General features: G+C 40.4%; 1 protein-coding gene across 1 annotated transcript in view; it reads left to right on the top strand.

Moving 5' to 3' along the window:
* Positions 1–25,796, top strand: part of PPEF1 (protein phosphatase with EF-hand domain 1) — a 28,359-nt gene extending 2,563 nt beyond the window's left edge. Inside the window, exons 2-16 of the mRNA XM_018084218.1 lie at positions 709–836; positions 1,626–1,677; positions 7,510–7,682; positions 9,005–9,119; positions 10,948–10,994; positions 14,936–15,102; positions 16,739–16,775; positions 17,206–17,355; positions 19,475–19,672; positions 20,960–21,145; positions 21,782–21,924; positions 22,559–22,665; positions 23,634–23,797; positions 24,434–24,518; positions 25,001–25,796. Coding sequence (XP_017939707.1) covers positions 709–836; positions 1,626–1,677; positions 7,510–7,682; positions 9,005–9,119; positions 10,948–10,994; positions 14,936–15,102; positions 16,739–16,775; positions 17,206–17,355; positions 19,475–19,672; positions 20,960–21,145; positions 21,782–21,924; positions 22,559–22,665; positions 23,634–23,797; positions 24,434–24,518; positions 25,001–25,194 — 1,946 coding nt within the window. The 3' untranslated portion in view covers positions 25,195–25,796. The remainder of the gene's footprint in view (positions 1–708; positions 837–1,625; positions 1,678–7,509; positions 7,683–9,004; positions 9,120–10,947; positions 10,995–14,935; positions 15,103–16,738; positions 16,776–17,205; positions 17,356–19,474; positions 19,673–20,959; positions 21,146–21,781; positions 21,925–22,558; positions 22,666–23,633; positions 23,798–24,433; positions 24,519–25,000) is intronic.
* Positions 25,797–26,426: the final 630 nt, after the last annotated feature.

Genomic DNA, 26,426 nt, shown 5'->3' with positions numbered 1-26,426 from the left:
AAACGTGTATTCAGCACATAGTCAAAAATGCTCTTCTGACATGTTCCACTGAATTCTTGGGAAGTAGTTCCTTTGTTCACCAAGCTAGCCAAAGATACACCTGCATGCCTTTTGGCTTGTCTGTTTAAGCAACATATTCTGTCCTTCAATATAATTTGTTAACATTTTATCCTAGTGTTTGAATTTTGATGGCTTGCTGATGCAGCTGGGCAGGAATAAACTTCCTGGTAGAAGAGGCTGTTGCAAATGCTGTCATTGCATGGTTCATGTTACAGCTTGCAAAATCTGAAGTTTTTTACTGCATCTTTGATAGAGAAATACATTCTGTTGGTAGGACAAACTGCTCTTCTTCCCTTCCTCACCTTCCCATAACACACATGATGCCCATCTATGTTATGGACGACCGACTTCTTACATGGGTACTGTCTTCAGGACAATGAAATGGGGAAGCTTAGTGACATTTTAGGCCTGAGCAAGTCAGCTAGTTTGGGATCCGTGTCTGAAGACAGAAACAGTAAAGGCATCATGTATTACCAGGAAACAGCTTTTCAGTCTTAACTTTTACAGGGTTTCATCTTACTGTTTGTTGACTGTGCACAACGGACTGAATTTGTCGTCTGTCTGCAAAATTCTGCCAAGGCAGCATGTGTATTTCCATTGTAGATGACACTGCACCCATGTACAGTGCATTGCCCTCTGTTTTGACAGTCATTAAAGCCGCCATCCTCATCCAGAAGTGGTACCGCGCAACAATGGCCCGGATAGAGATGAGGCGCCGCTATTCTCTGAGTATCTTCCGGTCAATCGAATATGCTGATGAACAAGATCAACTACAGGTTTGTAATCTTCCATTCTTCCTGTACAAGCAGTTATGTTATCCCCAAAGCACTGAGGTTGCACAAATAAAATGGGGGTGTGGTTATTTTTGCCTACAAAGCTGGATCCTGATTAATAAAACCACTTCCCCTCCTCACATGTGAATTAAGTTGTGTGTACACATACATACGTATATGTATATGTGTATAACTACGTAGGCATCAGGACACCGTTCTGCCCGTACAACCATAGGTTGGAGGTTCCTGTAGAGCAACTCTGGTAGCCAGGGATAGCAGGTCACCACACTGTGATCTTAACTGTGTCTGTGAGGCAATATATGTGCAACAGTGTCTCAGCATGTGAGTCCAGGCTTCCTTTAGGGTCAATACAGGAAATTAGGAACTTCTAGGCCTTTGTGTTCATTGTAGCATCTGTGTCTAAAGTCAGTTCACTGCACTGTAGCAGTTGCTTCCTACTGACTACGAAGTAAGTCTAAGCAAATAGTCTCAGTGATGGGCAAGTTGAATTACACCCAAAAGTGTCAGCAGCACCAGTACAGCCCTGGAACATTTTATGTATTCGTATAGTGTCAATCTGTGAATTCACAGCAAAGAAGGAAAGAGACAGCTATTTCTGTAGTAGGGCACCAGTTGTGTCATTATTGCAGGCTGATGCTATAGAAACATACAGTAGTGTCTTAGATCCCCCAAAATAGGAAATTGCTAGTCATTGAGTAAGGAAAGAGAATGTTAATGCTTGTTGGATCCCCTAAACTGATCAGTGTTTGTTCTTTTCTTTTTCTTACTCAGCTATCCAAGTTTTTTTCATTCATGCTGGATCACTATACTAATCTTGATTCAGGTAAGGATAAACATAAAAGTAATATGTTTGAAAAACCTGATGTGAGGAAAATTAATTTTGAATGTGATGTTTACAGCCTATGGCACGTGCTGGGATGGAGGTTTGACTTGCCAAATACTGTAATATGATTTTGATCGTGTAAGTGTTGACACTGCTCAATATCTACTCAGTGAGTCAAGATGTAAGTCAGAACAGGTACCTGTTGTCCTTATGAGAATAGTCAGAGATGCTCAGAGTGCTTTCTTATATGTTACTGCCCTTCAGCTTTTCTCATGCTAGTTCTATGGACTCCAATTTTCACAGCTTTCTATTCATGTTTTCTTAAACTATGAGATGTGATTATTCAGAAAGGCTGTCTTCAGTTGGTAGAGGGCAAATGCAATCAAAGAGGTTGCCTTCAAAGAGGCTGCTCTTCTCCTTTTTCATCTTTTTGTTTCTTTTGTTTTTTGTTATTGTTTCAGCAGTTCTGGACCACTTTTTAATTTAATTGGTTCTAGATATCACTGCAAAACATGTATCAGTATGTGAATTATTAAAAATGAAATAAATTTAAACTTCAGACTGAAAGTGATTCCTAAGTCCAGAAAACAAACATGACTTCCCTGGATAAATTCAGAATAGATCTAATCTCAGAGGAGTTAAAAATGAGGCTGTCTCCTTCTTATTGCATTACTAGAGAATGCCCTTTCTCTTTCATCTGGTCCAGCCACGGGTCATTCCAATTAAAATTTGCACAAGATACTTTGATAACAGGATAAAACCACCATCAAAACCATAAGTGGTTCAGTGTTCTAATGATAACCAGTAGAAATGGTAATTCTTCTTTCTTAAATACTTTAGAGTCCCTAATGCTCTCTGTGCTCTGCAGAAAAATAAATTACTTTGAGCCTTGCTCCAAAGTCAAGGCAGATGACACAATAGTCCTTTCTTTGATTTTTTTTTCCCATTACTGCTGTATTCTTAAAAGAAAAAAATCTGCTTTAGTCATTTAATTTCCTGGGAAATAATTGGGAAACTTAAAGAAAATCAGACACTGCTCACTTTATCTATTTATTTGTGTTGATAGTGCACCTCTGTTCAGCTTTTCCACCTGAGTGGGAAAGAAAATAGTAGTGCCAGGTCTGAGATTTGGAAAAATAGTGTTAATCTCTATTTTCATTATAATATCCAAATAAAATTTTACAGCTGCTTGTTGTAGATATGATTTATCCATCTATTAACTCTGTCTACTGACAGAAGGAACAATGGTGAGGTGCCAGGTGACTTGCTAGGGCTCAGGACATGGCTGGTGCAGGGCACACTGCTACATGCATAGGCTGTTTCTGGGCAGGTGGATATCCAAGCCTCACCTTCACAGGGGTGGAGGTGGAGGGTACTGTGGGCTACCCCTTGTCACCACTGCACTGGTGAACTGGTCATGTAAATAGTGGGAACTGTGGATATGGTTAAGGGTTTATAGTAAAGTGTCTCTTTGTCTTACTTGCTTAAAACTTTCATCTGTTAGGACTGACATTGTTAAGACTTGATAACTGCTCCAAAGACTTTATTTTTGTCTTGGTTTGTTATTTCCCCTTTCCAACACTCCGTGTTATAGATACCAAAATGAAACAGAAAAATTCTGTAAGGTGCATATTTAATAGAGAGGTGGCCAAGGCTGCCTATGCAAGGGAGCTGACTTAGATTTTTTTTGAGAAATTGCATATAAACTGTGTTTTGTGTGAGTTGTGGTTATGTTGTCCAACTACTGGCTGTGTGCATTCTTTACTTTAAGCTCTTGATTGCTTGCCTCTGGAAGTGACCTTTGCAGCACCCAAGCTAGCCCCACTGATATAAGCAAAATCAGTGCTGAATAGACTGTTCTTAAGGAACTGCTTCCACTTCTGCTGAATCACCGTCTTAAGATGTGAACCACAGTGAACGTAAACATAACAAGCAGAGAGGCTTCAAATTGACTTTGTTATTCCCAAGCATTTTCTAAACCCCATAATTCTCTGGCCTTTTTTTTTTTTTAATCAGTGTGTGCTCATTTAAATTAGAGTGATAGCATGTGGTTCCAAAACCATCTCCAAGAAGACAGTATATAATCTTTTAACCAGGGAATAGGTTGCCTGTTCTTCCCAGTATGTGATGAGAAATCTACCTGAAAATTTTGTGATCTGTGGTTTTCCTTACAATATAAACCACTCAATCTCCAGTATTCATCTTGTCACTTTCCTCTTTTTAATCTTTTTTCAGATTATGTTTTTCAAAGAGAGAAAGCAGCCACTGTCTCATTAACACAGTAGTGCTTTTGATGTGATTGTTTATTTGTTATACCCTACAGCTTTTTTCATCCTCTCATTCTCCTTAAGATGTCAGTACAGTTTGTGATTGGGATATTATATAGCTGAGTGTCTTGTTCTTGTTCTGTTTCTTATTAAAGGCTATTTTGCAAGGATTTGTGGGAAGTAAGAATAAAAATCTTTTCTACTTATGCTTTTCTCCCTCCTTTCCCCCAAAAAATGTTCATACCTACTCAGACTTTCAGTGGAAAGTTCTCTGGTCAGAGAAAGCTGGAAACTGTCTTTACAGCAAAAGGTGACCCATTTACTCACTCTTTTGTGGGCACATTGAGGGTGAGAAGGCTGCAAACACATCCTGGAAAAAATGGTAGGACTGGGAATCTAAGACATTACTGGCTGTACCTCTCAAGGTCATCAGGACAAGAACCACACTTCCTGGAGCCTTTCTTCAAAGGGAAACAAAAAAAACGGTGTTGTTTTCTGCAGTTTCACTCCCCATGATGCCTTCCTTACAGCTTTAACACCCTGCCAAGATTTTTTACATAGAGTGATTCTTGCAGTAGGGAATAAGTTACAGCTGCCTGCAGCTTATAGTGATAATGGAGTGAAGGAACAAATGTTTAAAGTGTTATAGAAATCTTCATCTTTGTAGTCTGAAGGACCATTTGGCTTTGACCTGATGGCTGTGGATCAGTGTCTGTCACAGGGTAAGAGCACTTCTCAGGAGTCAGAGGTGCTCTCAGTACCCCAGTGGTTAATCTGAAGGCACACAGATGGTGGCAGAACAGAGAACTGATTTCAGAACTGCAGAAGTAGCCGATTCCCTGTTACCCCAATAGTGAGTGTCTAGTGAAGGTAATAGGGTTACCCTTGGCAGTGGTGGCTCTGATTTGCCTCAAACAACTTCCCTGGTGAGATGTCTTGTCAGGAGAACCAGGTCCTTGGGCTTTCTGTGGCCAAACTGACTCCACTTAGCTCTGGGCTTTCATGTTTAACATGGAATATGGCTGTAGGGTAGTTGTAAGGGGTCTGTTAATAGTGAAGGCTCAACTCACTGAGCTTGGGCTAGACCTCTGATGTCAGAGTACAAAGCAGGTCATTGCCTGTGCTCCTGGTAGCCAGTGGAGAGATGAAGATGCTGGCAGAGGGTGTTTCCTTCTGTCTTGACGCATGTAGCTGAACTAGACATGCCAAGACTTTTCATCCTTGTGTTTCAATACAAACTGAAGAGCTTTGACAGCTTTGACTACAATACTAAAATGATATGGGTGCTGCCTGAATTTGTGTCAGGGGAGCTTTAGGTTGGATATTAGAAAAAGGTTCTTCACCCAGAGGCTGGCAGGGCAATGGAACAGGCTCCCTGGGGAAGTGGTCACAGCACCAAGCCTGACAGAGTTCCAGAAGCATTCGGGCAATGCTGTCAGGCACATGGTGTGACTCTTGGGGATGGTCCTGTGCAGGGCTAAAGGTTGGACTCGATGATCCTCGTGGGTCCCTTCCAACTCAGCGTATTCTGTGATTCTGTGAATCCTTCAGATTTAGTCCTGCACAGAGCGTGTGATGAGCTGGGGTACTCATTGGCCAGTGTACAAATCCCCAGGCTGCATTAGGTCATCCATTACCGACCACTCTGAGATGAGACAGTCATCCTGTGTAGGAAGAAGCCTTAAAATAGGTGAAAGACTGCCTGAGGAGATATAAGTGCACTCTAAGGGTAATGACCATGACTGGCTTTTGACAACTCATCCAAAAGTGGAAAATGGGGTGTACTTTGCAGAGATATGCTCTACAGGGAAGGAGACTGGGTTTCCCAGCCTAGGCATTTGCCAAAATGGAAGGGAGACTTCAAGGAAGGCAAGTTCATGTTCAGAGGGGAAGTGATGGATAAGACTGCTTCATGCAGGAAGGGAAGGCAGGAGTAGAATCAGGCATGGGCAAGTATCTTCCAGGCTTGAAATACTGAGAAGACCACTGAATCTGAAGTAGTCATGTCAGATGAGGAGAGCCTCTGGCTAAAACAGGCAAGAAATGAGGAATTTGGGTGGTCTGAGAAGTTGACTTCATGGTCTGCAGCCACACTTCCTGAGAGGTTGGGTGCAGAGGGAGATGCCATCCAGAGACTGCTGCCAGAGCGAGAACAAGAACTGGTGCAGGTGTGCCTGGCTGATCACGGGGTGTGAACCAGCAATTTCAATCCATAGGGGGCGTTCAGTTGTCTGGCCAGACAAAGCTGTAACTGTGGTGGAAAACTGCAAATCAAACTGTACTTGGTGGAAACGGTGAGCCCTGAGCACCCTGCTGTCACCTGATGCCTTAATCCATTTACATGGATGAGTGTAACGTTACATTAGCACTAAATGTGCTAATCAGCTCACAGCAGAAGCGCTGATAAAAAGGTGGGTCTTTTTAATCCAGGGTATATTTTTATGAATTAATTTATTTATTTAATATAGATTTTATCCAGTTGCAAGACAAGTTGGCCTTTATGAATCTCATAATTTAGGAGGCCACATGCTGGTTTGGGCTGCTGTGAGTTTTGAGTCATAGCTACAGGTATTCCTCGAGCAATAAATAATACATATTTATTTCCAGTTGAAATCAAGGTTGCAGAAAACTCACCTGTAGCCCAGAAAAAGTGTTTACAACAATCATCTCACAAGAGCAGCTCTGCAACAGTAGCTGTTAGAACACTTTCCTCTAGGGTCTGGTTTTCTCTTTAAGAATAATATATGATAAAGACAATCTGCAAGAAGAAAACACTGAAATCTGCTGTTCACTCAGATACATTTCAAGGGTATGTCAAGAAACAACTGGATTGAAGCAATTAGCAATGTTCCTGATTTCTCCATGTTCCAGGAAAATTAGAAGCTATGCTCTACTTTCACCACTCAACTTTTGTTTACTTTATTTCATCCAATGGTTTCATGGCAACCAACCAAAAGCTGGAATTGTTTCCTAGTTGTATCAGCAAGGAGTGCTTTGCAATCCAGTGTGAATAAATAGGATTTTGTTGGTGACTTTTAAAATAATCCCTGACATGCTGCTATTTAGCCTAAAAATTTTTCTTAGAAAATAAAGCAATAGAAATAAATCTTCACAACCTGTATTAAAAGTGTAATGTTGAACTTTAAACATATGATGGTCATGGAATGATCAGCCATGACTTTTGTATCTCCTTGCTTCAGGGGGGGAAGGAAGTCTGTACCACCTGATGGTTCTCACTACCTATGGGAGCAGACTGCTCCAGAACTTCAGTGCAGAATGTTTTGCACCCTGATCACAGCTACTGGCTGTTGGAACAGAGTTTTTTTCCTGTTTTTTCATTTGGTTGGGTTTGGGGTTTTTTGTCTTGGTTTTGGGGTGTTTGGTCTGTTGGTTTTAGTATTGCAAAACAATCTGGGGAGACCTGGAGCTCTTCCGCTACACAGGGCAGGAATTAGGCACTGTAATACTGCACCAATTAAAGCAGTTACATTCAGTCACTTGTGTTACAGCTCTATGGGGACTGGTACAGTTTCTACATTTTTGGTTTTTTTCCCTCTTGTTCCAGTTTCTCCCATTTCCACCAGCCCTACTGATCCTCAGGTGGTGGGTGAATGCTTACGTATAACAGAATTTGAAGAGAAAATTGATGTTCCAGACTCATATTATGGACCACGACTCTCATTCCCCCTTACTGTTGGAGATGCCAATGCTCTTATTCATGCTTTCAGGAATAAACAGGTAAATTGCAACTAGCTTGATTTCTTTTTACTTATTTTACATCTCTGTCAAGGTGTAGTTCCACAATCCAATGTATGGCTTAACTGGTGCCCAAAGAGATATTTCACCCTTCCTTTATACCCCATTACCCTTTCCTGCTAGGCCCATGTGATCATACAGGTGCATGGTGAGCTGTCTTGGGAAACTGATCTGGCTGGAAGCTAACACAATAGAATGAAAGCAGTCAGTTCTCAGCCAGACCATTTCCTAGATTCGATTCACTGCTTTGCTGCATGACCAGTAGGTCCAGCACTGGGGAGGATGTAGGGACTAGTGAAATGGAATGGGAACCCTTAGCAGCTGCAAGGCAGGGGTTAGCAGTGAGAGTGGAGGATTGGGGAAGGAGTCCTAAGATAACATAGAAACTATCATCTTTTTCTGGGTTAAAAGTGCTCCTTGTTTGGTCCTCTTTCTTTTGTCCCCCACCTCATTCTTTTTAGAGACATTGAGGTGTAAGGGTTAATCACCTCATTCCAGTGTGCAAGACTCCACTGTAAGAGTAGAATGACTATAAAGCATTGCTAATGTAGCAGAACAGAGTGATACCACAAATCTCCAGAGCTTCCTGTCTGCAGCTTCCAGGGCACTGAGAAGGCTGTCCCTAATTCTCTATATTCCTGAGCAAGCCCTTTTGCTGCCCACTCCCAACATGAGGGTGGAGCAGGGAGGCATTAAATGCATGGCACAGCTTTGTTTGAACTTATGATTATTTGTGCATTACAATATGTTGTATGTAAGGGATAAAGGTCTATCCTGCCTTTCAATTTGCTAAATAATACTACTTTTTTCCTGTAATTTTCTGTGGAGGCTGATTGTAAAAGTATCAAATATAAAGCACATGATAAATGAGCTCACCCAGACTTCACCTTACTGTCTGCTCTCCCTTTTTTTACTATGGTTGGCATTTTATTAGGGAAATGATTATATGTGACTGGCCTTTTCTGTTTGCTTTAAAAACATGAATCTTGAAAAGTCAGTCTGTCACTCATCTATCTCCTCTACCAAAATCCCTCAGATCTCTGTGGAAACAGTACACTATAAATAAAATGGGAAAATATGTAAAGCAAGTTTGTTAAGGGCCCTATATCCACTCATGGGGAAGTAAATGCAAAGCTATGAATGTTCCTAATTCCCAGCACTAAGCCATACAGCCTGTAATCGTGTCTGGAGGTCTGTAGTATAAATAATTTTGGCAATACATGTCTGATATTAATAAAGCAGAGAGATCTATTGCTAAATCTAAGAAGTTTTCCTTTTCTACCTGCTTTTTTTTTTTTTTCCAGCGGCTTCATCCCCACTATGTACTGCAGCTACTGTGTGAAACCAGGAGAGTTCTCAAGTTGATGCCAAATATCACCCATCTTTCAACTTCCTACTCCAAGGATATAACTATCTGTGGTAAGGTGCCAGAGAAGATAAATGCTTTGGGCTATGGGTTGATATTCTAAGTGGTCAGAGAATGATACAGACATTTCCAAATTTTGCCATTACAAGAAAGTTCTTGATGCTTTTATTTATTTGATTGTTTTCCTCACAAATGCATAAATTGGAACAAACAAAAATAAAGTTCGCGAGTCATACTAAGTATATTTTAAGAAAGTCCCTCACCTCCTCTTTCCTTTTCTTGTTTAACATTTCTGAGTCAGTATTCATTCAGCTAACACTGCAGTGTAGCTTAAATACTCCTGCACTTCCGCCTCTAAAATGTCACCAAGTATTTTGATTGCTGCAAGTCTCACCTCTCTCTCCCCTCACTCATTTCTGATCTTGCCATCATAATTTACTCTGTAATGATTTTAATAAGGGCTTAATATGGGTGGCAAAAAAGACCTTTAATTGACAGCATGACTATCTCAAATAAATTGAAATTATAGTAAACCCTGATTTCCGAGGAGACCCAAGAGGACGGATCAGCCTTTACACAGCCAACAAATTAGCCTCACAGAATGATGTGATGTGATGTGTACACAGTAAAGAACTAAGAGCTCATTGCCCATCTATTTTGCTATACTTTTGTAAATTATGAATAATGGGATGCAGTATCCTGACTCACCACAGAAGGCAGTAGCTCCAAAACAGAACAGTAATGGTGACATAACTCTTGGCAGCTATCAGCGTGTGCTGTCTCTAATAGTAAAGTAGTATAAGGAAGGGTACTGTGACACATGCAGAACAAATGTTATTTAAGATGTGGTTATAGACTTACTCTGATTGCCAGGAAAGGGTTTGTTTAAGTGAGGTCTTGTATAAACAATAATTTGTTAACCAAACCAACAAGACCCCTCTCCAAACCAAGGAAACGCAGATTTATACTTTTTCCTATGTTCTTGTTAAGAAAACGTACCTCTTCATGTTTGTATTGCATTTGCACTGTGTAAGCAGCATCTAAAGGGATCCTTTTCCTGTATTGAAACTAAAAGCTTTTGTAACCAGAAAGAACTTCTGCAGAAGATGAATGACCAATTTTTAAGCCTAATTGGTCCAAAATGTTGATTTCCTTAAAATAAGGTATCCCTCTCTCCATTTTCTTTTAATTTCAAATTAATAATGCAGATTAAATATATGTCTGAAATTTGATGAATATCTGTCATAGCTTGAATAATCCCTTAGAATTAATTCAGCAGGCTCACAATTAATAAAAAGTTGCAAAGACAACATGTAGACAGGGCAAAAATGTCACTTCTCTTTTCCTAATCATTGGTCAGGAAAGCAAATTATCACAAGATAGGTTTTGAAACTGTTCTCTGGCTTTGTGGTGGTGAGTCAGACATGAGAAGGCTGGCTCTGTGAGCATGAAATTCAGTTACATGCAGAGGGGATCTGTTCTGCAGTGATCCTTTGTGTTGGGGTGAAATCCCCCTGCCTGTTCCAAACAAACCTCTCGGAAAGGGCCGAATCTGTTGTTCCTGTGGCCTTAGCACTGAGGCATAATAACATGGCCAGTTCTTGACACTCTCCATCAAATCCTGCTGGCAGCAATCAAAATCTGTCCCTAAAACTGACATTCAGTTGTGCAGTACATAGAGGGCTACTTAGTAAACTTAAATCCATTAGTATGCAGAGGTCTATCATACTTCAAAATGTCTTTTAGTGACATTTTTTGCTTTTATATACATAAGGAACACATGGGGGAAAACTTGTTAGTACTAATTCCAGTTTTATAATTCCAGTTTCTTCCTCCTCTGTGAGAAAATGAAAAAAAAATACATGTTTTTGTTTCCTGTAGGAGATTTACATGGAAACCTGGATGATCTTTTGCTGATATTCTATAAGGTAAGTACGTTCTCTGAGATGTAGCATTTTTACTTTATGACTTGATGTTAAGAAAACATATTTATGTCTGACAGATTTATCACAGTTAAAACTGTACATGAGGTGTTTATATACCACACACAGAAATCCTGGAACAAGTTGTTGTCTTTGTTGTAGCTTTTCCTTCTCTGTATCCTCCTGCTAACTGTGAAGGAGGAGATCTAGGAGACAGTTATTTTCCTAAAAGCTGAGATGGAGCTTGATGGAGCATGAGCCAAAACTTAAACTGCTCCTTGCAGTGTCTCCAAAGTTCTGCCTCTATTTTAAATTCCATATTGACTAAAGTCTGCTAAAATAGAACCTTAGTTCCTGATGTACCACTACACCATGGATAATTTTGACTCTCCAGAAAAAATGCAGCTTTCATTTAGGCCCTCCACTGACACCTGCAGGGGTTTTCTTACTTTTTTTTTTTTTTAACAGGAAACAAAAAAGAGTGCTGTTTAAAAGCTTTTTAAGCCTTGAAAGCAATCACATAGTCTTCACAAAATAGAAATTCTTTTGGCACCCTTTACATATCCTTCCTTTCATGTTAAAAAAGCATAGCTCTGTTTTACTGATGTGAAAAAAAAATTAAGCTCCAGGCTATCTTTTCAACAATTATATATTTAACTGAAGATGCAGGAAATGCTGTGTATTTAGTTTCACATTTATCTTCAGCATGAATCACCACCTTTCATTTAGCAGATACTCTCTTTGATTTGAGCTTTCCGGAGGAAAAGGTTTGTGTCTGATCCTTACACATTCATCTGCACTGAATCGAGACTGCAGTGAGCTAAACCATGTATTTAAATAATGTAATTCTCCTGCTGCTTCCAACTTTGTTCCACTTTATCTGACACTGGTTGAATGGAAATGTGGTTGTTTTGCCCAAGTGCATACCTGAAGCCTGTTGAAGTCTAGTTGAAGTAGAATCAGACCTTTTTACAGTGTTCTGCTTTCCTCATTAATCAACTATGTTTAACTGGTCTTAGGCTTGCAGTATTTTAGATGTTCTTTTAATTAGATAATCTCTCTTTTTGAAACTGGAATAAGAGTATGATGTACATCGGTTTCATACACAGAACCTGGAATGGGAAAAATAACTATTTTGAAGATAAATGTTTGGACAGTTAAATAGTTATATTTATAACTGCAGTCAGCCTGCATTTTACTCTTTTGGAGTAAACAGACAATGATTCTTTTTCCCCTCTCTAATGGATGCTATAAAGAGGAAAAAAAGCCTCTACGCAACTCTAATCCTGACTTCAGTAAATTCAGAGCCAAAACTCCCACTGATTTCAGGGACTAGAGATAACACCCCGTCATTCTCTGTTAAACTTCCAGGGAAGTCCTTCCACCAAACAGAATAAAATGGACAAATATTTTGTCATTTCAAAGTGGTTGAGTATATAGAGAGCACATATTAGAGCTCCTTAGTTATTTAGAAGCAAATTAGATGACATGGTATTTTCTGTCCCCTCTGAGCAGTTACTCAGATGAGCAGCGAACCCAGCCAGCTTCTGGAATCCCTTTTTTTTCATCATCACTGACTCTGTTGCAGTTGGAAGGGATGTCATCCTCCAAGTTGGCATGAACCACCCATAACTTTAAACAAGAGGGTGCAATCCTAAACAGTGCCATGAGGAGTGTAGTGATCTCAGTCTGAACAAAGCCATGCAGAGCTGAAATGGGTTTTGGAGGGCTGCATGCAGACCAGGCACCTTGACCATGGGGCTCTGTCCAGGGCTTGTCACAGCAATTCTACAAACCACCAACAGCAAACACACAGAGCTTGCAATATATGGCTTATACATACAATGCTGTAGATTGTGTATAATTATTATACCTGGTTTGGGTGAGGCTAAGATAATTACTTTTTTTCCTCAATAGCCAATTTGTCAGGTTTGTTCAGTCCCTGCGTTAATCTCCATTAAATTACAGCATTTCCTGAAATTCCTCGAAACACTTGAATTTTAAATTATGTATTGCTAAGTTAGATTGTTAAATGGATGCTATGGATAGAAATAGCCTGAAGCTGTAGAAAGTGCCAACAGCAAACGGAAGTTAATTAATCACTAATCCAGGAGATACAGTAATGATGCCCAGCAGCAAGTTGCCAATCATTAGAAGGCCTTGTTTGCCTCTCTGACATGTCAGAGGCTTTAATTTAGTTTTGCTCTTATTGCTGGTCAAAACCACAGAAAAGGAAATAAAAACTTTGCATGAGTGTGGAACAAAACTAAAATGTCGCATTGAAGTTGAAAATCCAAACCAAACTTGTTAAAAACTAAAATGGTGTGTAAGCTTTTCCAAAAGGATGATAGAGTCTGGAGACTGCTTCAGTAGATCTGTCTTTCTGAGAGGATTGCAGCTACAGAGTGGTTGCACGTATACTCACAATCTACTGGTGATTCACATGCCTACTGGTTTTAAGGCAAAGCTTTTATTAATTCATCTTTCCAGAAGCTGCTTCTGAATTTCTCCTGTCTGTTCCAGTCCTGAAATCCATCCTCTCTCTTTTTTAAAGCCACTACAACCCACTTCATTAGCGGAGTCACATACATTGCCACTCCTGTGAGCACAGAACAATCACGGGCCTCTTCTAAGTAAACCTGGAAAGGGCTCAGGACAAGCAAAATACAAGGAAGCCGTATTTACAGCAGTCAGGATCAAGAGACCAGGATTCACTACTGCATCCTGACATAACAGCACAGGACACTGACTGGGACAAAAAAAAATATATTCCTTATGAATTCAAATTAAACATTTAATTGAGCCCCTGGCCAACTCATGCATCCTGCAATAAACCTGGGAATATACCAGGCAGTATACCTGGGAATGCCATAGGAACACAAGAAATGCTTGACACTGACACAGTAGCTATCTTCAAAAGTGGGATGTCTTGCAATGCTGCCAAACCTGTTAAGAGTGGCTTCCACAGTTATGATGTGATTTTATAGATGTTCTATTGATAGTTCTTGTGCATATCAGTTGTGAGAACAGAGGTTTCCTTTTTCTGGAAAATTAAAGGTTGAAATAATATTTCTGATACTCATGATTGGAAATGAGGAAGCTACGTATAGTTGATGCTGTTTTCTGTAAGCTGATGGCACCCACTGATGTACTGGTAATTAATCTAATGAAACATACCATCGATTCAAACTAGTAGCTTTTGATGAGTAACCATTCATAATAAAGCATTGCTGTATATCTTCAGAGAAAAAATAAAGTAAGAAATACCTGTATGTACAGCCTCTCAGGCTTGTGAGCTTTCAAGTATATTCTTGCCCTGATGGGGACAAAGTGCCATGTGAGTAAAATTCAAGTAGTGCTTTCAGGATTAAAGCAACTGAAATCAAACTCTTCAGAGTTCTGTATTAAGATTTTATATCCTCTGGACTATAGTCTTTCTCAGGAGTTTTGGAAGCATACAGTGCAAACAATGTAAATATATTAAATCCATTTTCTAACCACGTAAGGAAACATAAGGACCTTGAAACTTGTGTCAGAAGACAATTTTTCATGGATTTCTTACCTTCCATTCAAAGTGAATTACTCCCTTCTGTTTGCAAGTGCACAATTTCCTGGAGACAATTGCATTAATGGAAAAGTGTATTTTATTACAAGACTGATGTCCCTTTTGGTCCCATTTAATTTATTAGATAGAGGAAAGGATTAGAGATGGCATCACAAGAACAGCTAGAGAGGTCATCTCTTCTCTGATGGCTCATACAGGTTGTCTGATATGGAGGTTTTTATTCTAAGCAGCGCAAATAAAGAAATGCTACATTTTAAATTTCTCTATTATGCAAGGGTTTTTTAGATTTTCTAACAATGTGATCTCATTTAAATACTATTTCCTTTATTATAGTACCATAGCAGCATCTCTAAACATCCTTTTTTTTTGTTTCTTCCTGCAGAATGGTGTGCCTTCAGAACAAAACCGTTATGTCTTTAATGGTGATTATGTTGACAGAGGGAAAAATTCTTTGGAAATACTTATAATCTTATTTGCATTTTTTCTTATCTACCCCAATAATATATCCTTGAATAGAGGAAACCATGAAGACTACCTGATGAACCTGAGGTAGATTTTGGAGGGCAGGGTGGGTAGTATCTGGCCTTTCACTAGAAATGTTTGAGCTTTTGAATGCTACTTTAGCCACTGTGACACTCTAAAATACAAATAATATTTTATTAAGTATTCAGGTGTAGCTTTGCGTCTTCAAGATGTGTGTGGGGAGGAGGGACATCCTCATTACACACATGAGAACCATATCTTGTCTCTGACCTAGTCACAATCCATTGAAGTCAGAGGCCTTAGTGCAGCTTCCAGAGTATCAAAATTGGGAAAGGAGGACAGATGGAAGGATATTTGAGTTAAAGCATATATTTAGTTAAAGCTGATATTTCAGTTAACTTTAGACTAAGATGTCACTTCTCAAACACAAGGGGCAGGTAAATATTCTAGCTTCCACCCAGGGGAGGTTCACTGGTTGGGAGGTGTCATCTGTCCCATTGCAGAAACAGCTAAGACCCTGTTTTCTAATACAGACATTTGTACTCAGCTGTACAGCACTGCCAAGGCCGTGAGCACAGCCAGTGGCTCTGGCTGTAGTGAAAATGTGACTTGTAGAAAAAATCATCTCACAGATGTGGGAAGAACTCCTCAGTCTTAGTCCCTACAATTCTAAGCCATCCCAGTTAAGTCTTTGGTTGACTGAACTGGTGGGTAACCTGTTGACCCCCTTCTATCATTTCATGTGTCCATACAGAATACAGTCCTGTTTTAACACAGGCACAGACCTGGGTTAGAGGCCCATAGTCAAGTCCTATTAATGATCCATATAAGAGAATCAGTTTCACATACTTACTTTTTCAGCACTTAATTTAAAAAATAAATAAGAAAACCCAAAACCAACAAACATAAACCAAGATCAGTTACTTAATTTATGAGGTAGGAAAATTCCCACCCATAGCAGAAATATTAACGAAAGCTGTGATGGTATGGAGTGTACAGAGGCATTCCTGTGTATGGCTCTTTGCTGGGCATTTTGATTATCAGTGCTGCACATACATAAATTTGAAAGCTGAGTGTTGTGAAAATGCTCCTCGACCAAGGATATCTTGGTGTTCCAAGAATGAGCTATCAAAATCTTTGACCCTTGTGGGGGAAAAGACGTAATAGATGACATTGTCTAAGAAAGTTACATGTTCAAGGCCAGGTTGGATGGAGCTCTGAGCAACCTGTTTTAGTGAAAGGTGTCCCTGCCCATGGCAATGGGGTTGGAACCAGACAATCTGTAAGGTCACTTCCAATCCAAACCATTCCATGATATGATTCTCTGATGATATGATACGATACGATATGATATGATATGATATGATTGATACGATATTTAGGACAAAAACTGGGGAGGCTTTGTGGGAATTTTTGCTTATCATCATTTAGGTTCCTTTGAAATTTCTATCTGGTATTTAAAAGGTAAAAAATGGCCACTTAATGATTATTAGGATGAATTCTGTTCCTGATCTCTGTATGTACAAGAAATCAGTTTAACTCAGTTCTTGAGACGGAGTGGAAGAAAGCACATTTAAACTGAGGTGAGATGGAATGGCAGCAGAAAAATGGGGCTAGAAAACTCCTGGTAAACACTATAGCACAGGAAACCATGCAGAAGGGGCATACTGAAAAACAGTTCATGATGCTGTCCTATTTTCAGATATGGCTTCACAAAAGAAGTTTCGAGTAAGTACAAGGTAAGATTCCTCTTCCTTCCCCTATATTTTCTAAAATGAGATCTGTGAAAACAAGGAGACTTCCAAGCAGTTTATGTAGGTGTTACACAGAATTACTTTAGTGATGTAGTTGAAATTATTTTGGCATATCAGTGGATAAAACAATTTTAAGTGCTAGCCTCTTATTCTCAGAGATCTACAGGATGAAATAAATAACATCCATAAGGCCACTCAAGAACACAAAAAGAGGTGACCGTGAAAGAAAAGCTAATTTACACAATCAAATGACCCTAAAGTGAATGTCAGAACATGTTTGTCAGTGTTGCAATTCAGGTTGTCACCTGGACAAAACTGTTCATATAGACTGTAGCAGATGCTTCAATAAAATCTTGAATATGGAAGCAACAGAATCTGCCAGAAATCGGATCTAATGTAAGAGAATATTTTACAGGAACACAGTACACAGATTTTGTATCTTCTGCAAGATGTCTTCAGCTGGTTACCCCTTGCCACTATAATTGATAACAAAGTTCTCATCCTACACGGAGGGATTTCAGACACCACAAATTTGGATTTCCTGAAGGCACTTGAAAGAAATAAGGTAAGAGATCATATATCCACATGGGGGTACAAATGCTGATTTTTGCATTTGGAAATTAAATGGTTGCTGTAAGGAAAAAAAAAGACCTATTTTTCTTCAAAATCAGTATTTAGGAAGGGAAGTTTCAGTAGGTGTTGTGAGCCAATTGTTTGGCTGCTGTAAAGTAGCACGGGTCTTTTGACTTTAAAATAGCTAAAAACACTTTAGATACCCCCTTCCTGCAGTGATGACGCATTACCCAGAAAGTATAAAAAGTACTTGATTCAAAAACACTTTGGAAACCAATCTAGCCACATATTTCTAGTGCTGGCTTTTGTCCTGGGGCTCTGTTTCTGCCATCTGCTCTGTGGGGGAGGTTCTCCACCTGTGAGGTGTTCCCTTGGCAGCAGCTGAGTGTTGTACATGTGGGAGAGCCTTCCCAGAAGGACCAAACTTAAGACCTGGCCTTGAGAAAACAGAAACTACTGCTTTTCAGGGATTTAAAAGCCAGAAATGTTCATGTTTTTTTCTGAAATGGTGAGCAAACACAGCTCTTTCAAATCAGTGGAAAATGGTGTGGGATTTGGTCTCAATTTGGACAACTAAATCAAGATGTCTGCTTGTGATTGGGGTGCTGAGGCTCCTTATAATCAGTGGAGGTCCAGGAGATTTGGTGGAGGTCCAGTTCTTATAATTTCTTAGGCACATGTCTCCAGTGCTGTTCATGGAAGCACCCCATAGGCTAGGGATGTTCTCTGTGGCTTTTGCCTGCCTCTGAAGAAAGTCTTCTTTGTAGGTTTCCTCCACCAGTCTCCTTTAGGTCGGGTTTGTATCTGCCCCCCTCACGCTGATTCACAGACATAGTGAAGCACCTCAGATAGCACAGGAGACCTATATTTAAGCAACATAGTGTACCCTGTCATTAATGTCTGAGGAATCCAGAGATATTTCTGTCACACTCATGTTTTCTAATGCAGAAATAAATGCTTTACAGGACCGTCAGGTGTGTCTCTGTCTTTCAAAGGTGTGAAAAAGGGCAGTGAGTACTTCTGATCATCAGAATCAGGGCTCTCTGGCTGTACCACTGTACACTAAAACTGAGTACCTAACTACAGATGTAGGTGTCTTAACTCTGAGCCAAGTTCTGCACACGCTTTCACCAAGGCTGGGCTCTGCGTGTTTCTGATGCAGTATCTGTGAAATGCAGAATTAACAGGTCAAAGTTGCTGCCACAGGAGAGCATTGCTAATGAGACATATGTGGGCCACAACCCAGGGCAGTATCACTCAAGGCAAAGTGGTGTATTTTAATTGGTACAGCTGGCATCTGACAGGTCTCAAATACTGGCCAGTGCACTGGGGAATAACCCAGTGGTTGCATTTTGTTTTGAATCAGTAGTTTTCTTTGTTAAAGATTAAAATTTGGGGGGCTGTGGAGTATGTGTGTTTTGGTTGTGGTTATTTTTTGGTTTTTTTTTGTTTTATTCTGGAAATAAGCTAGTAAGAGAAACTTTCAAATGAGAAGAGACTCCCTGGTGAAAAGTCTCTGTTAATGGTCATTCATGGAGCTATAGCACACCACTCCAGAAAAGCAAATGCCCATGCGTGTTGCAAGAGGTTGATTTAACAATAAAAGGCCTGATGTAATACTTCATCAATTGCACTGTTATCTTCCTCATATACCATTTATTTTAGCCAAATTAACCTAACAGCATGCTACTGCATCAGAACAGTAGTGAATGCAGTTTCATCTCCAGTACAGTATGACTATGTATTTTGTTTTCAGAAAAACTGGGCACTTAAGTGTCATCCCTAAGCCTAGGTCATACTTGCTGTACAGTGAAACATTAAGATTGATTGTGGTTGGAACAAGTCTGTGTGTCTGGATAAGAATATGAGAGCAGCTCTGAAGAGGCTGGTTGCTGATAGGTATAAAGCAAAATTTCTGCAAGTGCCAACACCTTCAACTTCCTCCAAACCTGTGAGTTCAGGACATTATAAAGTTCAACACTGAGTTGAACTCCCATTGAGTTTTCCTCAGTAGAAGAAACATGACCTGATGTGCCTTTCAGCTAAAATCTCTGCATCAACTTTATGTGCTGGTAACCCTTTCAGTTTGTTGTGGTTTTTTTTTTTTAAAGTTGAAATCTTTGCTACAGCCACCCAAGTCAGTGGGAGGCAGACTCCACCAGAAGGAGGGAATTTCCACAATTGGCCTCAGTAAACACACTGCCAATCAGCATGATGCTGGGAAGACACAGCATGACTCTTCATTGAGCTCCACTGAGCCTTCAGGCTCAAATTTGCCTGCAGGCCCCACCCAGGAGGAATGGAAACAAGTAGGTGAAACCAAACACAGACCGATACCAAAACCCTCCCGCACAAAACCAGCAGGTGTTCTCTTCAGGCAGTATGCTTGAGTTATAGGGAACTGTCTCTTAATAAGAAACCAGTCATACACTAGACAGCTATTAGTTTTTTGGATATTTTTTTGTAGACCTGGTAATAAAGGCTTGGGATTTTATACCTTACAAGTACAATTTGCCCTGTGTTTTCCTTTCTTAGCCATTAAGAGGAGGAAACTGCTAAGTATGAAATGTGTTTGTATGCCCTCGTGTGGTTGAATCTGTTGATACATACGTGGTTATCAGTTTAAACAGGTCAAACTTTGCAATTGTTGGTGAGAGTGAGCTCCATTTTTTTGGCAGTGGTTTTGGCCACTGAATGCTGATACAGCCCCAAAACCACCAACTCCTGAGACCTATGGGCTAATTACTCAGAAGTGGGAAGTTTTTGTCCTCTGGCTGTTCATTTCCTCTCGAATACTGGAACCCATATGGAGCTTTTTTGTACTGTAATTTAATAAATTGTGGCAATTTGGAAAGCGTAATTTGCCCTGGAAATCTGTCTCTGAAAATGTGATACCTATCTGACCCACAAAGTAACATAATGGGCACAAGCAACACCCACCCACACCCCCAAAGCTGACACTCCCCCAGTTAATCAATCATCCACTGAGCCATGCTCACAAACATAAAGTGGAATGCGTTAGTGCAAACCTTGTCCAGCAAGATTTAAACAAACTTGACTAATATTTGCTGCTGACTACAATTAAATAATGATAATTCATCATCATCTCTGAATCCTGCTAAAATGCTAATACGTAAAATCTTGTTTTGAAACACGAGCTAACTGAAGACAATAAAGCCAAAGGCAACTTTTGTCATGTTTAGAGCAGGCACTCCCAAGATTAGGTTAGGTAAAACCACCTACATGCAAAGAAGGCAGTTTTTGCTCTCTTCAAAATAGCCCAGGTACTGTTCCTGATGCACCTGTCCAAGTCTGAAAAACTCAGCTGTGAAAGGAGGTACTTTGCTGAAATGGTATTACATCTGAAAAAAGTTCACACAAAATTTAGATCATATTTTTTAAGAAAAGTAGAACAAAAGTTTCAGCCCAAAAAATGTTCTCTGAGAGGAAGGAAGAAAACAGAAGACCAATATATTAGCTCAAGTGTTTTCTCCCTGTACTGTGGGGCTTTTGCTATGGCCAGTACTTAAGACCATCACAGCCTGTCAGTCTTCACCTACTATCGGTTCTCACTTGCTTGAGTTTGCTATTTGCAGATCCTTGACGTTCTCTGGAGTGACCCAAGAAGCCAAAATGGTTGTAAACCAAACAAGAGTCGAGGAGCAGGCTGCTATTTTGGTCCTGATGTCACTGCCAAGATCTTTCAAAGGTATAATCTGAAGATTCTCATCAGGTCTCATGAATTTAAGCGGGAAGGTTATGACATCAGTCATGGTGGGAAGGTAAGATGCTTCTGTGTAAAGCATAATTCTCCTATGAATTTCACAGACACATCCACAGTAGATTTGTCTGCAAAATTATTTAAAAAATAAAAAAAAGAGAGTGACTTCTTTAAATTGGGTTTGGGGGAACTTTGTGCTAGATAGATGTTATAACAAATTACCAAGCTGTGATGACCAAAAATCTCTACAGCTTCAGGGAGTGGGGACCAGTTTATTACTCACATGAAAAGAAATGGACATCAACAAAATCCCTGAGAAGAGTTGAGTGTAAATACAGTGCAAGAGATGCTCTAAGGCTCTAGAAGCCTTTTAACTTAATGATTTCTCTTCTGGCCCTGCTTTCTGATGTGATGTATTGGGAAGCCAGCAAGAATCCTGAAAACCAGATCTGTCTTAGAAAGAGATTTCTGTTAAACAGCACGTTGTATCTCACTGGCCTCTGAACTCAAGTCTTCCTATGACAGGTCAAAAATACAGGCTCTGACTCAAAAGGCAAGAGCAATTTGGTGAATGACATGGTTTTACATGTAGCCACTTAATTTTGTAACCTGCCTTTTTTTCTGAGGTCCGTTTCAGAACTCAGTGCCAAGAAAAGCTGTTCTAGCCAATTCAGTTTCTTTTTTTTCCTATAATCAGGTTATCACTATCTTTTCTGCCTCCAACTATTACGAAGAGGGGAGTAACCGGGGAGCATACGTCAAACTGGACCCTGAACTAATTCCTCGGTTTGTACAGTTTCAATCCAGCAAGCACACACGCAGCCTGAATATTCTGGAGAGGTAAAGCTGTGTGTTGCATGCAGTGAGTGTGTACTCGCTTGTGAGCCCCTGCCACAAATCTAGAGCTTGACTGAATAATTGAATAGGCATCTATTTTTCTTCATTTTCCCTGGTTTTCTGGTTTACCATTTAAAAATTAATACAGTTGACCAGACCTGTTCTAAATGCTCTAACTTGGTTTCCTGAGAAACTCCCAATGGTAATTAGATAAGGTAAGAGGTTAGAACAGACAACTGTCAGGGACTTGTAAAGGGTCTCCACCTGTCTGTCAGGTTTGCTTGAAGACCGCAGTGTTAATCTGGACAAATCCTGTTATGAATTGAGTCCAAAAAGTTCATCATAGCTTTGCCATGCCTAGCACTGTGGTCAGATTACCAAAGGAAAGCACCTTAGAATTACCTGTATAAACTCAGTTATCTCATAAGCTCAGATTATTCTTATGGAGCACTTTTGGTTTTGTTTGGTTTGGGGCTTTCCCCCCTTCCCTCCAGTGTTCTCTAGTATGCTTTGGGTCATCCTACTTAACCATACTACATGTTAAAGGATAAAAGAATATGATAATAATTGTTAAAAAGTATAAAATGCCAGAGGATTTAAATTCTTTAATTATCTGCTCTGATTTTTTTCCTCCTAGGGTGGGTACAATTGAATCATCTGCCTTAAAGTCCTTACAGGAGCTGATTTATGCTCATAGGTCTGAACTCATTAGTGCTTTTGCACAATACGACCTCAATGGCACAGGTACCACTCCCTCTATGTCCAGTTGCTGCTATGGGGAAAACACTTCCATGTGTGTGTGGGGCAGAAGGGACAAACCCAGTGGAGAGGGATCCTGCCTGCGTGCCAGTGTAAGGCTGGAGGGCAGCAGAGGCTGGTTGACCTTGTTCTTCCTGACCACGGAGGACAATAGGTGTTGGCAAGTGTTTAGCCCTGGAAAACAACTTGAGAGGATGAAGCTTTTAAGTAGGAAGAAGAAAACTGAAACACATGGGCAAATAAAGAAATGCTGTTTGCTGTTGGGCGGAGAGTATGGGCAGGCAAATCCAGTTCCAGAATCTCAAAGGTCACCACCTCCTCTTAGGTGGTGTCTTCAGATGTCAGACAGGGAACTAGGGTCTCAAACGAGGGGGAACTGGTGTCCTTCCGAGTCTGGGAGGTACATGAGGAAAGTTGACTGCCTGTACCTTCAGCAGACACACATTCACCTATCAGCTGCAGAAAATTCAGTGGTAAGTTAATAGATGAAGCTTTTATATAGGAGTAAGAAGTTGATTTCTACCACAAATACAGCTTTTCCTTGTGATGGCTCCTCACTTGACCATGCCCCTACAAGGGCACTCAGTAACATGATGGTACTGTGTCTTTGGCCACTGAACAGTTGTTTGACATTCTGTCTTGCTGAGTTTTTCAGCCACATGTCGCTCTAACTGCAGCTCAGCTGAAATCTGAAGTACTCTTTTTGGCATAATCTTGCATTTTCTCAAAAGGTGTTAAAATATGCTGAACATCCTAATAGCATTGCAAAGTTGTTGAGGTTGGGAGGCATCTGTGGGTGCTCTGCTCATTGTTATGAGGGCTTTTATCCTGGGGTTAAGAGAAAATATTTGTGCTTCGCAACCGTTCTTAAGAGCGGCTGTGAAGGTGTGCTGGTGACTGACATATGCTGTGCCATGTTCCGCTTGTAACCACGAACTGACCCCTTCTGGCAGGCTGCATTTCTGTCCCTGACTGGGTTGCAGCAATGGAGTCTGTCCTACATCTGGAACTGCCCTGGAGGATGCTGCGGCCTCGGTTAGCACAGATGAACCCAGATGGACAAGTTGACTTCATGTCATGTTTTTATGATTTGAAAATGGATCAACCTATAAAAGAGGTAAGGACGAAAACACCTCCTCACAAATCTTGGAGGAACAGCTTTTGGTGCAACATGAAGCACAAGACAGTGGTTTGGCCAATCAGGTAGACATCTACATCTCAACTAGTTGTCAAACTTCCTTTTATAGTCACTGGAAGAAAATGAGCACTGCTTGGGTAGGAATCATCATTCCCTGCTAAGGTAGATGCTTAAAATAGGTTGGATGAATCACATGCTAGAACTGCTTCTTACTTTCCGTTGACTTTCAAGGGCGTTTAGATAATGTAGCTGAGGAGATACGACAAATCTTGCCCAGAGAACTCAACCCTCCTTGAAATGAGCTTTTTAAACATGCTCCAGAGCCAATTCCCTATACCATCTTCCCTAGATTATCCATATTTCCACAAATAATTACTGAAGGTAGGAGGTGTGAAGGGCTCCTTTCCCCCTTGCTCTGCCAATCTGAAAGTGACAGGGTTTATCTGATTATTCCTCAGGCACAAAGTGTTATTCCAGGGAATTTAAGCATAAGGATTTTTTTTTAACATTTGACAAGTTAAATTAGGAAAATGGAATTGGACTGTACATATTCTGTTGGTTAAACTAACTCAAACCAAGGTCTGACTGTCTTCCTGTATGCAATTTCAAAACCAGGCTCAGCCAGCTTTGGTGGAAACACTGTGCAGATACAGAAAGGATTTGGAGATCATCTTTAACATCATTAACAAAGATAACTCGGGTAAGTCTAGGTAACTTCACTGTACTGGCTCTAGGAAGCCTATACTAGTTATTTTTTCCCCACTGTGTTTCCTCCTTAAGGCTTCTAAATATAGAGGAAGCAGAGGTGATGTCATTTTTCCAGTTTAGTGAAGACTAATTTAAGCAGTCAGGCTGCAACCATATAAGGGACAGTGCACAGAGCCTAACTTGACAAAAAATTCTCACATACCCCATCTCCAGTACTGGCTTAACTCTTCTGGGGGCTCTTTCTCCCTTCCACTCTCACTCTCACTATTTACTGCTTTCTCAATTCCTCTGGCAAAAGCATTTGACCATTATCTAAAGTAAAAATGTACTTGAGTCACGAAAGCACAAAACACACCAAAGCCAGGGTAGGCAGGTAACCTTCTTGCAAGGGAGGGAGTGTGCTTGTATGTGTATTTGCAGGAACGGGAAACATTTTCATACCAGAAAAAGCAACCTGCTGTCTGTCTCCTTTAGGTCTGATTTCTCTTGAGGAGTTCAGCCAGACATGGAGACTCTTCACCTCTCACCTGGGAATTGATGTACAGGATGACTCCCTTGACAAATTAGTCCTGAGTATAGACCACAACAAAGATGGCCACATTGACTTCAATGAATTTTTAGAGGCCTTTCACTTTGTTCACAGAGTCGAGGAAAAGGCAAACTCGTGAAAAGGCAGAACTTGTGAGCTGTCTTGGAAGCTCACCTTCCTGTCCTTAGTCATAAAAGGGCAGCTCGATAGAGTATGATATGATATGCACTGAGGTCACTGTGTAAGCCTTTATGTAGTCCCTCCTGGATGATATGTACCTGCAGTTAATGAGACAGAAGAGATGAAAACCCACTAACAGCATTCCTGTGTCACTGCCACACACTGCCAGTACCTTACAACTTACCCTCCCCCATGTCCCCCATTAATCTAATCCGTGAACACTGCCAAGGTCACACCTTCAATAGTGTAGGAAGAGACTTGGGTTTATTTCTCTCAGTGGTCCTTGGCAACAGCTGAGAGCACTGGTGACCACAAGGAACATATGAGACCCTCCTTGGTTATGAAACGGGCACAAGAGACACTGACTATGGAGTGTCCACTGCAGGAAAGGAAACCAAGGAAGAACCATCTAGTTAAAATAGGTTGTTCTGCATTTAAATTTGCTCTTTGTGTGATGGAGTGGAACTAAATCATTCCAGGTCACTGTCTATCCCAGCTTTACAGACACAACTTACAGGATCTTGGTTGAAAGGTGTTTACACTTGTGCTAAGTTTCCTCTTACGACTGGTAACTTTTTGCCACATTTGTTGGAATTTGGAGCTAAGAAACAGTCATAACTCATCACCTTAATGATGACTAAATCCATAGCATGTTAATGTAACATACACAAGATCACAAAATAAAGCTTTAGCTTTCTGAGTAACGTCTAAGTAGTTAAGTGGGGTGTCTTTTTGCCTGTATTTGGGTACCCTGCCCCTAACAGCGTAGAACACTTTTCTTGAAGATGAACTGGGTTTCTTAAAAACAAAGAAATGAGTATAAACACAAAGTAAACATATTTTGGTATTATGAACCTAAATATTCTTGCATATAGATAAACATAAATTCTTTACCAAGAAAAGGGAACCGAGAAATTCTGAATTAGAGTTTTTCAAATGCAGCAAGATGGAAAAGTCCAATGCCCCCACCTGCCCATCTCCTTTCCCCTACTGCAAACCAATATTCCCATTCCTGCCAGTACCACCCTGTCAGTTCCCGGGGGGAGAGTCGGGAGATCTGGACTTAATTCCTTTGCAACACCAGGTCAGGAGCTTTTTGGTAAAAGTATCACCTCATTCAACCCTAGTAAATACAATGCACATAATGTGCTTTTTGGGAAGGAAAAGGTTTCAGTCTAGTCCCCCTTTAAA

Source organism: Manacus vitellinus, unplaced genomic scaffold (assembly GCF_001715985.3).
Source record: "Manacus vitellinus isolate BGI_N305 unplaced genomic scaffold, ASM171598v3 scaffold_7_pilon, whole genome shotgun sequence".
NCBI classification, from domain to species: Eukaryota; Metazoa; Chordata; class Aves; order Passeriformes; family Pipridae; genus Manacus; species Manacus vitellinus.
Note: the sequence above shows the minus strand (reverse complement) of the source record. Positions and strands in the feature narration are given on the sequence as shown.